The sequence below is a fragment of the Anoplopoma fimbria genome, chromosome 10, assembly GCF_027596085.1.
Source record: "Anoplopoma fimbria isolate UVic2021 breed Golden Eagle Sablefish chromosome 10, Afim_UVic_2022, whole genome shotgun sequence".
In the NCBI taxonomy this organism is placed as follows: domain Eukaryota; kingdom Metazoa; phylum Chordata; class Actinopteri; order Perciformes; family Anoplopomatidae; genus Anoplopoma; species Anoplopoma fimbria.
Window position 1 is genome coordinate 8,389,697 of NC_072458.1, and position 11,960 is coordinate 8,401,656.

Genomic DNA, 11,960 nt, shown 5'->3' on the forward strand with positions numbered 1-11,960 from the left:
CAACGGACGCCTTTAACTGATGTGGCACACAGCCGGCTGGAAGCTTGGTGTCATAGCAGTCTGAATCCTCTATTATAAACATTAGTGAATCTCTCATCAAACTGCATATTGTTTTATCAATGACTTCTTCGACCTTTACAGAAATCTAAAGATGTGGAGATGGAAAACGTTTTCAGGAACCTCGGAAAATAACATGTTAACCCTACACAGCTATTGGGTAACAAATGCCCCATGGGTGTGGAAAAAAAGACACTTTGGCCACTAAGTCACACTGAACCTCGGGTTCAACTGTAAACACAGAATGTCATTGCTAATATTACCTGAGATGTTTTGTCAGACGTTGGAAGAAGAAGTCAGTTCCTTTACTTATTTACAATACGTTAAAGTGTTGTGTTTTTTATTAATTGTGAGTATTACCACTAATGCAGTAGGCATATGTTGCTGGTTTAAACTGACTTTAGTTTAAGCTACATCAGTGCATCATGTACTATGACATGATGACATGGCTTGTGTGCAAAGTAAGCTGTCAATATAATGCAAAAGGTACAACCAGTGTCCTTCTAAACGTAGAGTAACATAAAAAGGAAATATTTAAGTAAAGCAGAGGTATTTTAAAGTAGTTCTTGAGTGTAGTACATGAGAAAATGTAAAGTTCTTAGTGAGTTTGTACATTCAAATCTACAAAGTGTCTGTAGGCTATAGCTGTCAGAGAAATATGGTGCAGTCAAAAAGAGCCTTTACTTCTGAATTTAAGTGGAGTTGATGTATAAAGTAGCATCAAATAGAAATACTCAGATGAAATACCAGTACCTGTAAATTGTTTTTAGATTTGAATAAATGTACTTACATACATTCCACTGCTGGAGATTGCATTGCAGTGAAAAAACAGCATCAGCTCTGTGTATTTGTGTTTTCAAACAAATATATTATTTATCATATAAACACAAGAACGTATCCATTAACCATGTTGTAGAAACTGAACAGTTTGCAGGCCCTCAGGCGCATTACCAATTAATTCCACAGGGTGGCGGCATAGAGCTCTATTCAGGCATTTCCTCAATCAATTGCAGTAGAAATGTAAACTATTATCCCTGCTCTAAATCTATCGGAACAATTCATTTACTTTTCAGATTAAGATTTTACATAAATAAACGATTAGTTTACAAAGTATAACCCTGAGTCATAAATGTATCATATAGTTCAAATAAGAGCCACTTAGAACAGCGACAACATCAAAACGACGCTTGCACATTAATGCATCAGTAATCCAAGATAATAATATATAAAACATAATACTGACGGGGCCTTTATTGATAATGAAAAGCCTACTTATACTTCTGAAGGAAATTTTACTGATAATATGTACTTTTGAAGGTGTTGAATACTCTAACTTGTAATGAAGTATTAACTTATTGCAGTATACCCAAGTTAAGGGTCTGGACACTTCTTTCACCACTGCAAAGGTCTGCATCTTACGGTTACATTTGACATTTTTCAAATCACTGCGCTTGAATAAAGTACACAGGTGGCTTTCATATTTAAACCTGTGTATTTTTATTTTACGCACAAAATCAGTATGCAATATCAGTTTGTAATAATACCACATCACGGCAGGATCTCTCTTTGCTGTTTTCTGCAATTAATACAATTCAGCATTAGTCGACCCAGAGTATTGGTGTAATTATGTGAAAAGATGATAAATCGATTAGTAATCATGTCGTAATGGCCTTTTCTCCTCTACATCATATACATTAGGCTTCAGTCTAGTTTCTATATTCAGCGGTTGGTTGGCCTGTATGTATCCGTTTATAGGATACTCGTTTCACATTTACACTGTAATAAAGTTGATTGAAGAGGACATGTAAGATAGTCCAACATCTCCCAAACTTAATATGAAGTTTATTACTATGGCGTCACCGCCCACCACCTTCTGCACAGCCTCACTCCCAGTCGACAGGGTCCACACCACAGGTTGACTCACAGCTCAGCAGCTAGGGCGGTGTCTGACTATAAAGTCTCTGCTGCACTTTTTCCCGACCTCTGAACATTTCCACCACTCCTCTGCACGGTAAGAACTATCTGTATGTAACGGTCATGTCTTAACTGTCTCTGTAAGGATTTTCATAAAACCCCCATAACTCCTGCAGCTATACAAGCTTTTGTTTTTCTTTAATCTACCAATCAATGTTTTCTTGTCGGTTTATTTTTAATACAGTTTATGTTAAAGTATTCGTCTTATTATTCTTTATTTATATCTATTGAAAAATAACAAATTGTATTCATGTGATTGTCCTAGTTTTTTTTTTTTTTGAAAGTTTTGAACTCACATTTTTTTATTATAATTCTATAAGGTTTATGCATTTTGCTTATACAGTAAGAACTCACTGAAAACGGACTCTTGTTTCCCTCAGTTTATCACGTCTTACTCCACTGCGTTCTCTCTTTCTTGTATTGCCAACACAGAGTGGTCCATATAGCCTATAGGTACACTACAGAGGGTGTGGTTGGACTGTGGGTGTAGACTCTGCTGCTATAGTGTCTCCTCTCATTTTCTTGCACAACCACCATTTTGTGTATCCGCACATTTTTTCCCTCATTCAGCTAAAGTTTTCCATTCCCTCTAACTCAAATAACACTCCACCCCTGTTTCCCCTCCCACTTCTCCTTTGGAGCTGTTGTAATTATACAGCAACAGTTGGAGACAGAACAAAATCTTTGGAGTTTTGAGATTTTTTCCCCCTTTATTCTATGAGTATTACGCATTGTGTGGAAGGGCGTTGGTGGGGAGTGAAAGGTGTTGCTACCCTATCATTGAGCTACATGACGTCTTCCTAAAATGCAATGGATCTTATCACTTTTGCACAAAAGAGTTTGACCCTCAGTTCACCCATGGGTGATGCAACTGGTAGCCAGTATTTTACTGAGAATTTACAGTCAAATCATTTTCAGTGCAAGACATGGAATATTTTCTCTGCAAGATCCTCTGATGGAGCTCAGTCTCACAAGAGGAGGTGGCAGATTCTTGATGTGTCAATCCAGCATTTTATTCGTGCAAAGAAGAGAGACTTTCATATCCTTAGATAAGCTCATTAGTATCATCTAGTATCACAAAGCAAACAACCGCTTTTCCAGTTTTCCATGAAAGTTGATTCAAAATTGTCAGCTAAATTCTATTCTATCATTGGTTATAATAAACAATTTATTCTCTATTGGATCTTTTTTTTTCAGTTCAAACACACCTCAGCAGCCATGCCTTCAGAACTGGAGACCGCTATGCAGTCACTCATCACGGTGTTCCACCGCTACGCCTCCAAGGACGGCAAAAAGGACGGCAAAAAGGACACACTAAGCCGAAAAGAGCTCAGAGAGTTGATGGAGAACGAGCTGTCTAACTTCCTCAAGGTGAGAAGTGTCCAGGTTTTAGACATGTTGATTGTTAAATCATTCATCGCATGACATGGTATTACCTGGAGCTTTTTTGTTGATGCTCACCTCACGCCTCTTTTTTAACACAGTGTCAGAAGGACCCTGCCACTGTGGACAAAATCATGAAGGACCTGGACACCAACGGTGATGGCGTGGTTAGCTTTGAGGAGTTTGTTTCTCTGGTTGTTGGACTTTCCATTGCCTGTGAGCAATTATATACGACCAGCATGAATAAGATGGGGAAGAAATAAACAACAACAACTGGAAAAAAAAACATAAAGCATTTCAAGTATTGTAAAGATAGTATATTTCATTAAATAGCCTGAAGAATTTCATACCTGTTGTCTCTGGTGGTTATTGTATGTGTACGTGCAAGTTACTGTATGTTCAGCCACATGTTTGCCTGCAAGTTATCAAAGGCCTACATTATTTTTCTCTTCTGAAAACCTAAAAGCATCTCTGCCTCTTTTAGTTTCTAGTGTTTTCTTCACTTGCATAAATATTAAAGATGACACAAAGCCCTTAAGCTCAAAAGTGGATTGACTCACTTGGCAACTGTACCATCAACACTAGGTGTGATGATGTAATTCACTTCTGTGTGTAAAAGTGCAGACGAACCCCTCCCTCACTGCTCAATAAAGTTCTGCTTATCGCTGCTCTGAGGAATCTGCAGAATGTTCCAGTCATGGACGCACCTCTCTGTGAAGCTGATTGTTGAAGCCCTCTGAATCATGAATCATGAGCAGATAAACAAGGTGATCGGGTGCTTTTATAACTGAATAAAGTTTGTTGCATTCCTGTCGATTAGATTTGATTGAGCAGGGCATTCTTGGGCACGGTGTAGAAATGTGGAGAGCCTGAGTCACATGGCACAGCGCGTCAGTACCACACTGTTTCGAACAAATTCTTTTCATGTTGTGTCATGTCTGGTGAAACGTGGATAACACCAGAGAGATGGACAGGATAACCCCCTCCTTCTGACTCTTCCTGAACTGAAGAGAGACTTTTTTCTCTCTAAAATATAGTCTCTAAGGCAGCACTTCTTCTCTGGCTTTGTTTTGGCACTGACGAGCTCCTCCAATAAAATGTTTCAGTCACAAATGATGATCAAGATATGACTCCTGTAATTAATGGTTTTGAGGTCAGAGTCTGCCAATCCCTCTAATTTAGGCAGAAACATTAACTCAAATAGGGAAATAATCTCTTGATCCCTGCACACACCTCCTTAAGGCAGAGCCTTGCTCTGTGGCCTACCAGAGTGCATGGTTACAGAGAAAACACTCAAGTTGCTAGGTTACAACGCCAAGTTTGTTTGTATATTCACCCCTTAGTTTATACAAGCACCACGCCCATGAATTTACAGCTGGGAATTCCCACTTTGTTGACTGTTTCACCTTTTGTGTAGTTGAGTAAGGGATGCACTAAGTTTATCGACATACGGTACATGCTGTATGTTCATCATGTGGCCTCAAACAATACAGTCATTATTTTTGAGGATGAATAACTCTCTATAAGCATGAAGCAAGAGACATAAGATCTGTGAGATTAATGAACAGGCCAAAGCTTGTCCCCTTAGTAAGGAGACTCACTCAATTCCTTTGTCCCAACAACTTTCTGTAAGTTGGAATAACCCCATTACTTTCATGTTTTTAAGATTTCACAATTGACACAGAGTGAAGGTGCGGCATAGATAAGAAAGCACGCTGCACCTTCCTTGGTCACACACACAGGAAGAACTGCCCCTCTCTGTGGACAATTCAATTTGTTAAACAATAACAGTAATGTTCTGAACCTACCAAACCCTTCCAACATCCGGTTTGTAGCTGCTGCCATGGAAAATGAGAACAAACTATTGTGATCTCCTTGCAGCGGATGATACAAAAATGTCAAAGTACTTAATTTCTGTTTGTCAGCTTTTATGTGAGCCAACACTTTGTTCCTTGTCATTCCATAACTTTTTCTCTCTGTGTCTCTTTTTAAAAAGTTAGCAATCTTTGTTTTTGGTTTCTAGTGAAAATATTCTGAGGGTGGTGCAGGTCGTATTGTGGAGACTCAACATGACTGCAGTATTTCTCAAATCCTGGGTGGATGTTAAATTGAAAAGTGTTGTCGGTGTTAGTATGGAGCAAGAAAAGACTCATAGCTGCAAGTAAATCCTTTGAAAATATGCTTTGGCTTCAGTGTACTTGTGCTTGACCACTAGGTGGCATAAGAGTAACTGTAATCATCATGTCTGCTGTGAGCATCTAATAACTGCAAATAGTTTCATATGAATCAGAGCTGGATGTTTTACAAAATGTGGTTTCCATGGGTGCTCCCACCCTGTTTGGTCAATCTGACTGAGTAATATGGGGAAGGAACGGGACCGGAAAAAAGTTTGACTAAATTATTCCACCCAGTGAAAAAACACATTGCAATGTATAAATCCTAAATTCAGTTGCGTACATGGATGTTGTTGACTTGACTTTCAACCTATGATCAGTACTTAACTGGATTTTGATTGAAGTTGTTAATTAGAGACCAAAACAACTGCACTTTGACGAAAGAGGAGAGACAGAAAAAGACCTTTGATATCTCGTACTCAAAGTCATGCTACGGACCACACAGTGCTAATTCTTATGTGTCTGATTTCTGGTCTCTGCAACATGACTCACGAGCTTTGGGGACATGACTGTGAGTCACAGCCTCCACCACAAAATTGCAAGGAAGAGAGGACGACTCACGACCATAACAATGAGTCACTGTGCCCAAATGTTTTCATTTTGGAATCATGTGCGTCTCCAACAAATAAATAAAACTAGAAAAAAATTGAATTATACACATAAGATATTAGTTAGTACAATATACAATTAAGGTATTCTCTGATACATGCTTTGGATAGAAACTTCATATATACATAAGGTTTCTTATTCTCAACGTTTTCAAGAAGAAGGGCATAGCCGCAAAAGTCTCGTCACATTTGGTCTTTGTCTATAGAAAATTCAGAAAAACAATCAAAATGTGTTTGGGATGTGTTGCACAGAGACACACGCAGTGTGACATACTTGTAAACTCAAACAAAGAGGGGGAAATGGAATTATGACTGAAAATGCACGCTCAAAAATGTGTAATGATTAAAGTTACTCTTTTGAGGAAGAAAAATAAAAACCTTAAACTTCTCAAAACAGCATTTGTCTCTTGACCATCAAGACTCTTGTGAGATTTGTTTTTGCACGGGTCTAAGAGTCACAAATTGTGGATTTTCTTTTAAAGGATTAACAATAGTAAATGGAGCGGCTGTATGTGACCACATCATTACAAGTAGTGATTCAGTTCAAATAGTAACTGCTGCTGGATTCATCAGCAAACAAAGCATCTTTAATGAACAAGAGAAATGCAAATATAATCAGGTTTTCGACATTTCCCTGAAATTAATTAGCATAAAATATTCTGTTAAGAGTAGTTTTTATCTGGAAAAAAAACGAGCAAACTAACAGTAAACCAAACTACTTTAATACATTGCATCAAAAAGGGAAACAAGTTCTTTATAAGTCTCTCACGTGACTAAATTGGCTTAAATTACAGTGTAGCTGTAACAAGTATGAGGTAGTACAAAACCTTCCCTTTTTTTCTTTGAAAAAGATGATGCAGCACGCTACACTTACTCTACATATATCATGCTTTCTACAGTCTTAATAGTAATAATTACAAGTCCAATTGAAATCTTGTGTTTGTAACATTAGAGGGATTGTTTTTAATGTTAAACTTAAGCATTTTGAAAATCCTTTCTGAATGTAACCAGGCACTATATATATATATTACTTTGTTTTGTACACATCATGTGTTTAAAGGCTCAAAGCAGACTTGCAAACAACCAGCATGAATAAGCATCAGCTGTTTGATGAAAATGTTCTATGCAACAATAATAAAGCCACTGTTTCTTAAAGAATAACTTGGGAAATGATAAAATTGCTAACAGGCCACAAGGGGAGACGTGGGAGTGGTTGGAGATGAAAAGAGAGGAAGGGAAGGAGGATGGGTGTGGTGGTCTATAAAACACCCTTTGCATCCTTTTCCATCACTACAACATCTCTGACTTGGTCTCCGCAGTCTCCTTAAATCTCTACAAATCAGCTCTGGTGAGTAGAAAATCTAAACCAAATTGTTTTGTTTGTTGTTTGATTTCATTAACTGACTTTAAGACACGCATCAAACCTTTTTTCCAAGAGGATATTCTTATGAATGCAAAACATTTAATCATTTTTATTTGTGTTAAAAACAATTTAAAAGTTACCAAGTTACCAGCTCTGGGTGCATTTGGGGTTTTCTGGCTTTCCTTCATTTCCTGCAAAACAAATGTGCCAACAAACACTGCTCATTTATCTCCGATGCCAGTTATTTGGCTTACTTTAGCCAGGAATGTCCTTTCACTGATGCATTATTCATTTGTTAGCATCACGCTTTCGAATTTGCTTTAAATAAAAAACAAACAGTAATATGGTATTCGTTTTGCTCGCACAATTCCCTTCTTTTCACAAACCCTCTGCTGCAACAGTCTCCTCAGCTTGCCACACCCCAGAGACGGAGCAGCACCACGTGAGTCAGAATGCAACCAGAACCAACTCTCTTGGGTTCATGAAGTCAGTGGAAAAAAACCAAGTCTTGGCCTGCTTTCTTACCTAGTTCGACTGAGTTACCAGGAGAGATTAAGCTGCTGCCATAACAATGTCCCGTGTCACTCGGCAGAGAGTGTGAGTTAGAGACTGTTTACGGGGAAAAGTAAGAGCGGCTGCGCCCCTGGTGGAAACCAAGGGTTTATTTTTATCCAGCTCCATGGAAAGCTCAGGGAAAAACACTGGCAGAGACTAAATGAATGATGTCAGTCACTGCCTGCTGCTCAAAACATCTAAATCAATAACATTTGTTGGCGTTCCTTTATGTATACATTTTGTCTAAACAATTATAGTATATTTATAAATTAGTGACTTAAACCGTTGTAGGAGTAAAAAAGCAAACAAACAATTGCCCAACACTGGAGCAACAGTGAAGCAGAGTTGAATATCAGAACCAGGAACTCAGATGCAGTTTTCCTTTTCCCTTCCCCTCCAAACCATTCCTTCATGTTGTGGATATAAAAGCTATCCTTTGTTAACATTCCATATTTGCCCACAATGCCACATGATCCGTTATGGTGCGCGTCAGGGAAAGTTAACAGACTTAGACTTTGCCTCTAGAGGGAGTCACAGCAGCATTAAAGGAGAGCATCAGGCTTAAGCAACTTCTTCAGTGAGTCACCTGAAGATATTTAAGGAAACTACTCGGCCGATCTGACCTGAACCAATGCAACAATACCAATGCAGGGACTTGAGGAAAAGTCCCATGTGTCTCAATTAACTCTTTATGCTTTGTGTCCCTTTAAACCAGCAATCATCATGACTAACGTCCAGAAGGCCATGGCTCTCCTCATTGAAACCTTCGATAAATACGCCAGCAAGGAAGGAGCCAGGGACACCCTGACTAAGGGAGAGCTGAAAGATCTGCTTAAGAATGAATTTGGGGATCTGCTGGGGGTGAGTGACCTCTGACCTCTTTACTGTACATGGTGGTGCATTGTATGGAATGCTGTAGAACTCTTCAGTGGTGCACATGCCCAGTGATAATTTTCCACGCTTTTCTCACCTGCAGAAGGCCAATGACACAACGGCGGTGGATCGCCTCTTCCAGGGCCTGGACGCAAACCAGGACGGCAGTGTGGACTTCAACGAGTTCACAAACATGGTCAGCTGCCTCACCGTGATGTGCCACCAACACTTCTGCAAAAAATAGGATTCCAAGTGCCACCTTGGGGCCAGCATAGAGAGCTGCATTCCTGTGAAATAGATCCCATGACAGCTGTTCTGATAAGGAATAAATATTAACTCCTATTAACTAAATTACCATGAAGGCACAACACATTATATTGTAACGCACAATGAAATAAACTTCTTTCTTTAAAACACCTCCAAACTTTGTCTATTACTGTCTGCTCACAGGTGAACAATATTTGTGACAATATATATAAAGTTGCACAGGCATGTCAGTGCCATAGTCTAAGCAAGCTTATGATACTTGTCCAAAACACTTGAAGTGGTTAAGTTATGTTGACGCTAAGTTCTCACCCCTTAAAATCTTACCGCTGGATTAACTTCAGTAAAGGAGCAATATGACTGCAGGTTATGAAAGAAAGGATGTCATTGATGTTGCTTATCGTATTTACAGCGAGAGCACATTTAACAAAGCCCTCTATTCAAAGCAAGACTGAGTTACTTTTAAAAGAAGAAATAACCTATTCCTCCTCTTACAGATGAAGTGTTAGGTCATAGGCAATAACACAATTCTATACAGTTTTATGTTTCAGCCTTAGCTGGTCTGGTATATTGCAGTAGCTTACGGTTGATAATTATTATTTATTATTAATAATTCATTGGCAAACTTTATGTGTTGTTGTAGAAGCTGACTTTATCAATCTTCTCTGCTTGTGCAACGATTGTGTTACATTTTACATTCACCATTAGTCTACGATTGTAGCTTGTTGCAATAGGGAGTAATGTTCAAGTAACATAGTCTTGCTTTATGGTTTTAATATACTATTGTAAATTATTATATTCCTTTATTGATCCCCATGGGGGAAATTCAAGTGTTGCAGCAGCTCAACTACACAGACACAGACAATAAATACACATACTATACTATACAACAAAATAAAAAATAGAACAGGAATAAAAAAAATTAAAAAAAACTTTAACTGAATATTTTGTTTAGCTATAGACTCCACTACATTGAGCATATGTAATAGCTTTATTTTCTAAAAAATGAGGTTAAACAAGCAGAGCTGGCAATAACTTATAAAAATAAATCAAATGTGATGTGTCGGGCCAGCACACCTCACAGGTCCTGGGTTCAAATCTGACCTGGCAGGCATGGGGCTTTTCTACATGGACTCTCCTTGTAGTGCCCCATTGTGCACAGTCAAAAGACATGCAGGTTAGATGAACTGTAAATTCTGAATTTCCTTTATAGGTGTGACTGTGAATGCAGTTGTCTGTATGTTTTGGCCCCGTGAGATCCTGGCAACCTGACCTTTTCACACTGAACTTGTGCATGTCAGAATAGGCTGCCTTGATGTGTGGATGTAGCGAGTGGATGGATGGATGAATAGGATGTGTATGGAATATCACATGGATTAATTAAAAAATGCTTTAACATTATGAACAACGTAATACTTGTATTTGTAGTACATCAGTGCATTTTTTTTGTTTCCAGTTTTCTAGCAGAATGAATAAGAGCTTCAGATCAAGTATTTTCAATGTTAGCATGCATACTATTACAAAAAAGAAAGTCCATTACTGATTTGAATTTGTTTCTTTTACTGTACACTTTGGTTCTTCCAGCTTTTTGACTCAAGTCCAGGATCACTGTCAGTGATGTGTGTCACTGAAGCAACTAGTCGTGTGCCTTCAGGACTGACAACCTGCATGCTTTCATTCCAAACAAATACTGCAGCCGGTGACATCACAGATTACTTCTTTAATCAGCTGTTAATCAGCACCTCTATAGCACATGATAGCCTGTCCCAATCACATGGATTACACATGATAAAGTGAGAATTAGCAAAATAATATCAGTGTTTGGTATCAGTTTTTGAACTGTGTCACAAGGCAGCAAATCATGGAGTGAGAAAAAAATGAAAGCGAAGGCGAGGGCGAGGGAGAAAGAGAGAGAGAGAGAGAGAGAGAGAGAGAGAGAGAGAGAGAGAGAGAGAGAGAGAGAGAGAGAGATATTTAAAGGCAACACATAGTTGAAAAGGGCCACCTCTACCTAATGTAGAGGGGATCATAAACAGTCATTAATCAAACTATACTCTCTAGCTTTAACAGTCCAAGAAGCAACTTTTCTAGTAATGCCTACCTACCTATGTTTGGATTATTATGTGCATGCATTGTGCAGTACAGAATGGAGGTCAAATGTGTGGATGCATTTAGTAATATGAAAAAATAGCATGTAATTTATATATATATACAGTACCAGTCAAAAGTTTGGACACACCTTCTCATTCAACTACTTTGAAGAATCTAAAATATAAAACATATTCTGGTTTGTTGAGCATTTGTTTGTTTACCACATAATTCCATATGTGTTCCTTCATAGTTTGGATGTCTTCAATATTAATCTACAATGTAGAATTGTTTTTTAAAAAATAAAGAAAATCCATTGAATGAGAAGGTGTGTCCAAACTTTTGAATATATATATATATATATATATATATATATTCATTTTCCGTAACCTGCTTATCCAGTTAAGGGTCGTAGGGGTGCTGGAGCCGATCTCAGCTGTCAATGGGCGAAGGCAGGGTTCACCCTGGACAGGTCGCCAGTCTGTCGCAGGGCTGACATATATAGACAGACAACCATTCACGCTCACATCCACACCTACGGGCAATTTAGAGTCTTCAATGAACCTTAGTTGCATGTCTTTGGACTGTGGGAGGAAGCCGGAGAACCCGGAGAGAGTCCCT

At 38.5% G+C, this 11,960-nt stretch overlaps 1 protein-coding gene across 1 annotated transcript; it reads left to right on the forward strand.

Annotated features, from left to right (window-relative positions):
* Nucleotides 1-1,960: 1,960 nt before the first annotated feature.
* s100a10a (S100 calcium binding protein A10a) lies at nucleotides 1,961-9,404 on the forward strand. The gene is made up of 5 exons (XM_054606563.1): nucleotides 1,961-2,068; nucleotides 3,229-3,402; nucleotides 3,516-3,675; nucleotides 8,830-8,975; nucleotides 9,091-9,404. The coding sequence occupies exons 2-5, from the start codon at nucleotides 3,250-3,252 to the stop codon at nucleotides 9,229-9,231; spliced, it is 600 nt and encodes a 199-aa protein (XP_054462538.1). The 5' UTR covers nucleotides 1,961-2,068; nucleotides 3,229-3,249; the 3' UTR covers nucleotides 9,232-9,404.
* Nucleotides 9,405-11,960: the final 2,556 nt, after the last annotated feature.